Raw genomic sequence first — 6288 nt, 5'->3', positions numbered from 1 at the left:
TTTGCTTATAGTGTTTACTGAATATGCTTATCCATGATCAATAAATCTTTAGCAATGTGAACAGCCTATACCCATTATATTTTCTGTGGATTCTATTTGCACTGGATAACTTGTACCTCCTCTTATTTGCCGTCAATGGAGAAGTGAAAAATATCACTAACATTGAATAGAAGCTGGTTTATAAATAAAAAAGCTTAAAGAAATTATTGCTTATTTAATGCTCTTTATTTTATAAATATATTTGTATGAATACAAAATATAAATTATTCCATTGTTTTACTTGCATGAAGAAGCAGAATTAAATGGACATATAATAATTGAAATTAATTTAGTATTAAGTCAGAAAATAGATATTTTATCATGCCAAATTAGTGGCTAACATTTCCATTCAAAATATAATAATCTGCTTCATTTTGTAATTAATTTCTGTAGTATGTCCCTTACTGGTAACTATATAAAATTCCATATTTTTTGCTGCATCTCCTCAACCACCTCCAGTTGTTGACAAGCACAACTGCACCATCCATGCCTTATCTTTGAATAAAACCTTTGATGAAATAGCTACAAACTTCTTCTCTACATTTCACTTGCAAGATGCTCACTGCAAATCTACTGCACAAAATTAAGACATGCAAGTGAAAACTATATGGCCTATAAGGTAACTGAAACTGGTCTTTGAGAGCTACATTAATAAATCACAGATTCAGTCTGAAATTAAAAGTATGTGTAAATTATTCAACTCTTGAAACCATAACTACTGTGATGGAAAATTCTATGTGGTACTTAGAAATGTCTATTATTTCAGGTACTGTGTACACAAATAATCTTGAAAACATATGAAATTAAGAATAACCTTCTAAAGATATTGGTACTTCATGTTACTAAGAAACTATAGTAATATCACTCAACACAGCAGGCTTTTTTTTTTCAAAGTGTGAGATTCATTATAGTTTTTATAATTTTATTACATACAGTAAGAATGCTTGTAACACTAAAATGAAGTCACACTATGATCGATGAAGTTCAGTGCAAAGGCATTATCAGGGTGTGGTCAATGAGCACTACAAAAATTAGAGCTTAGGAAGTTACAATTTAGGAAAGTTATGTTTGAGAATGTAGAATATGGACACACTGACACCTGAGGAGTTACTTATACAGCATTGAATAACATTATTTGCATTGTTTCACTGACTGATAGATTATAGTGCTCCAAGAGGTATTCTAGTCTGAATGTCAGGTAGAAGTAGTTTGCATGAAGAATCAACAACAGATATTTTCCTATAGTAAATACTAAACAAAACTTTTCAGAAGATATAGAAAGGCAGCAAGTTTTGTGTAATTTTCTGTTGGTTGAGTTCAGCAGAATAAATACACCCTGCTGTCACATCTGTTCATTAGAAATCAAATTTCAATTTGTGAAGACAAGTGAAATGTATGGAAGAAACTACTTTTCAACAAAATCCATCTTCAGGAGTTAGCGTGTCAACCTCAAGTAGTTATTTTTCATCATTTTAAATAATCTGTAAAGACTTCCCCACTTTAGAAGAAAGGAAATTCAACTGAAGGTTTAATTTTTTTCTGTAGCTGTGTTTACTTATACCAACTAATTATGATTATACTCTTCTAAATCTGTGCTTTCTGGTAATAATTTGTATCTTTTCTTAAACAATACATACTTTATTTCATGTTTTCACTTTTGATTCACGTGTCAAAATTATCCACTTACTACTATCTGATGCTCATAAAAAGAAAAATAATGTTTTATGGCACTGTAGATAGATAAATTTACTCTACATTCAGGATTACAAAACTGCAGAATGTCAATTGAAGTAACAGTTTCACATATCTGTAAAGGTGACTATCACATCTGAATAGAGGAACATTCTACCAGGGATCTGAAATGCAAAGGAGCATATCAAATATTTAACGACCTATATAAATAACAACAAAATAGCCTATACTTCACTACATCTGAATATGTGAAGGATGAAGTGTCTATATAAACACTATTATTTCTCTACGATCTTGTCTGCATTTGTACATTAAGTAGGGCATAAAAACAACTCCTTACAAAAGATAAATGATAACAACATTTTAAAAATATCTAACTAATATACTTTTTTTAATTTCTCTTAATATCATGGTAGACACACCCCAAAAAGGACAAGAGTAACAGGAAGACTCCTTCAAGGACACAAAAAACAACTTATTATCACAATGAGTCTTAATGAAGACTGCGATAAAATTGAATATCATTTCCAACAAAGGTAACAAAAAATATAGAGATACTTTCAATTAAAGTGGCTAGGCTGCTTAAATATTACAGTGCGAACCATTTTCATACATTCTTGATAACCTATTCGTGAGAGTTACAATACAACATAGCCTTTTAGGATCCATATTAATGGGAAATATTTACATAGCGTAAGAAGTTATAGTAATATTATTTTCTTGCAAACGATAGCAACAAATAACACTATTATCTTACATTTTGCTGTACAATATTTACACTGATAGTTACAATGAACACACATTCCACATCAGACATCAAAAAGGAACAATAAAGGATGTGAATATTTGTAACCAATATTCACAAGTAAGCGTATTTTTTATATTCAAATAAATATTTCCAACGAAGTAAAAAAGATGCACTCATCCATTCTGCAGCCCACGAACACTTCGGGTTGCGTGCATTCTGCATTAAAGACATACATGAAACAAAACAGTCTCTCCCACATAAACATGTCTTTAGAATTTATGTTTGAATATATGAATGAAGTTCCTTACCCCTTTTTTGTAGAAAGGGGATGAATTTCTTTTTTTTTTTTTTTTTTTTTTGTAGAATATGTCACAGATTTCATGTCAGCAAATACATCTCACTTTAAATTCAACATCAATTTTAAATGCAAAGTTTCCACATTTCCTGTCATACTTAAACCACCAAACAAATTTCTATTTTTAAACTAAACTTCTTCTCACAAACTGCCAGACTGAGAAATAAAGTTTTCATCAAAGCTTAGTTGAAGAAGTTGCACAGAAGCGTGAAGTCCAACGTGTCTTAGTGCTAGCACTTCGGTCCAGAGATTCAGCACCTCCCATTAGTGGATATGACGTTGCACGCTTTGCAGATCGACTGAAGTAAAGAATGAAATTAAAGCATTTTTAATTTAATTATTCTTATATGGATCACTGTGTACAGTATTATTTGCATTATGGATATTTTAAGAAAAATAAACCATACTAAGTACTGTAAAATAAGCGCAAGAGTAACTGCAATTAAACATCAAAGCCAGATACTGACAAGGAGGAATAGAAACTACAGCTGATGTAGGCATGCTGCATTGATAACATGAGACAATCCTCCTGAACTTCCGTACACTTGTCTATAGAGCATTGTATTATCAAATAATTATGTTTTCATTCGTTTTCTTGTGCTCTGAATTTGTGTGACATCAATTTGTCAATACACCATGTCCTTTTCTTTCTGCGGGGGAGGGGGGGCAGCAGCTACGCAATGGACAACTGGACTGATTTTCTTTTACATTGGCTTTAATTTTCCGCATGATACAAAATTCCCCCTTACGAATAGTTTAGGATGAGAAGAAGCAAGCAGTTTCTCCATTAATGAAACTTACTATAACATAGCGCAATAAACCAATTTAATCTGCTGGTCTCTCAATATATGATGGTTATGATGCTTTTCTTTATTCTGTACATATTTTTCCCATAGTCTGAAATAACAACCACAGAAAAATTATTTACTTGAAGGCTGCTTATTAGAGAATAGATGATTTGTCTACTATGTGGCAAATTGAACCCATGCAAAGTTAAAGTGTTTTGTATAGAATGTATGTTTTCCATGCACAGATGTCTGTAACAAATACCTGTAAGAATTAAGAACTAGTGGTGCATGTACAGCTTCCAGATAGGTAACAGTAAAAATTACTTAGGTATCTTGCAATAGACAGTGAGTCAAATTTTACAGAAACGAAGACATCATTCACTTACAGATTACATGTTCGGTATAATAGCAATACCAAATTAATATTGTAATTATAAACATTGCATGTTGTCCTGTGAATTTAACAACTAACAAATTATGCTGCAGTAAATGATTAATTTCCATCACATATGTTAAGTGTAAGTCATGCTATTCGTTTAAACAAATGAATGAACACAATTCCTGAACACCTGTTCTCATCTCTAACAACAGGAATCTGTACCACCTACAAAATGCTCTTTTACTCACATATCCTTCCCTTTTTTTGTGTGTGTGACTGTAGCAACAGTTGGGCCTCAATTGATTGCTGATTTTGGTAATGAGAGTATCAGAATCTTAGCTTCATTTGCATACTTTTATTTATTAATGTAATATGGTATAATTTTCTGAGTCGATGCCACACACTGACAAACTGATCATTGGACAGAAACACACTGTAAGGGTATTGAAAATATTATCTTGTGCCCATTCTCTCTCTCTCTCTCTCTCTCTCTCTCTCTCTCTCTCTCTCTCTCTCACACACACACACACACACACACACACACACACACACACACACACACACACACACACACACACACACACCCTATCCAGGCAAATTCTGTAAAGTACACTAACAACAAATTATGCTACCTATTCACAATCATAATTATGCAGTTTATTTCTAGATTACTTTCTACCTTACATCCACTTTTAATAATGCCACTGCCTCTTCAAGCACACAGGAAGGTTTCTGCATATCCAATATCTACACATGGTTGGCTACATGTATTAAAATGTAATGTGCATTAATATTAAAGTAAAAATCTAGTTCTGTAAATGGTCAGCATGTAGCCATATTTTCCCTAGGAAATTGTGTAACATTTGTAAATTTATTTAATGTTACACCAAGTTGTCCATAAGCTAAAATTAAAAACTCAGTCATCTTACTCATCATTGTGTCACTGCTATTTATCCCTTTGTATTTCATTCAAATGACATCCCTCTTAGAAACTAATTATTTAACAATGTAAATTAGCAGGTGTGTGCAATTGTTGGAATACTGGTTTTGTATTCAGATGACTCAAGGTTCAAAATCCTGTGTTTTGCAGTATCTCTAAATGATTTCAGGCAAATACCAATATGGCTCCTTCAACACCCAGAACTCTACCTCCAACGATCTCACTGTCAATAGAACATCAAACTCTAACTTCCTTCTTCATTCTCCTTAGGTAGTGAGTGTATATATCCCTCATGTATGTCACTTTTTATCTGGTTTCTACAGAATACTTCTACCTTCCAATGGCTTTTACGTTTTCAGATTTTTCTTGTCAGTGCCACAGGATGGAAGTTTTGTTTGCCATGTGTCTCGGCACATGAGAAGCAATCCAAATTTATAGTGACATTATACATTGCTTACCAAGCACTTTCTTCTGGAACACAATGACAATATTTGATTAGCAGAAAGAGCAGAGAGTGCAAAATGTGAAAAGGGTAGCATGAAATGGCCTACCACTGCAGTAAAAAATTATATATATTTTCTTCCCTTCAAACACACACACACACACACACACACACACACACAATTTTCTCCCTTTCTCCATGAAGCAGGCATTGAATACCAGACTGTATCTCTGTTTAAGAATGCATAAATGGGCAACACCAAACACAATAAGTGTGTGATTTGGTTTTGTGAAACAAACAGGTAGAAAATTTATATAATTACTGAGAGTAGCTATCAGCTCATAAGTGGAAGCTAGTTTCACCATATATTGTGAACAGCAAGCGGAATTCAACAAACAGATAAGTTATTCAAGAAACTCATTTAGGTGGTCTTGCACATGGAAGCATGCAAATATACATTGACAGTGTATTTTATGGCTATTTTCTTTCATTTTCTGGTGATCTACAAGTTAAGAACTTAGAATTCTTACATCCAAAATGAATATACTACACATTCTACAAAACTGCAGCAAAAATCATGCAGTAAGACAATGTATAGTTCAAACATATAACACAAGATGTAAAATAAAACTGTGAAATTATCTTGCACAATCTAAATTTTAAAGTGAACTTCTAGATTTTTGTACACAAATATATAAGAAATTGCCAACAGGAATCAAAAGGAAACTGAAAGCTTACCACAATTATTAAAAAACAAACACAGTTCCTACAAATTATGAAACTTTCCGGCATTTGGAAGTAAATATCTGTAACTAAACTAAGTTAATACATGCAAAGCAAAATAAATCTTCACATTAAAACAAATACAAAATATTTCTCTTACTAAAAGTAGTTGGTTCATTGTG

General features: G+C 32.5%; 1 protein-coding gene across 5 annotated transcripts in view; it reads right to left on the bottom strand.

The window, feature by feature from the left end:
- Positions 1 to 225: 225 nt before the first annotated feature.
- The window catches only part of LOC126180278 (protein retinal degeneration B), a 589076-nt gene continuing 583013 nt past the window's right edge, over positions 226 to 6288 (bottom strand). For 4 of the 5 annotated variants that reach the window (XM_049924680.1, XM_049924684.1, XM_049924682.1 and 1 more), the window contains one exon: positions 226 to 3133. In XM_049924680.1, the coding sequence (XP_049780637.1) occupies positions 3010 to 3133 (124 nt within the window). In that variant the 3' untranslated portion in view covers positions 226 to 3009. The remainder of the gene's footprint in view (positions 3134 to 6288) is intronic. The other variant, XM_049924683.1, reaches the window with a different exon arrangement.

This window comes from Schistocerca cancellata, chromosome 1 (assembly GCF_023864275.1).
Source record: "Schistocerca cancellata isolate TAMUIC-IGC-003103 chromosome 1, iqSchCanc2.1, whole genome shotgun sequence".
Classification (NCBI taxonomy): Eukaryota; Metazoa; Arthropoda; class Insecta; order Orthoptera; family Acrididae; genus Schistocerca; species Schistocerca cancellata.
The sequence above is the reverse complement of the archived record's forward strand: the minus strand, read 5'-3'. Positions and strand labels throughout refer to the sequence as shown.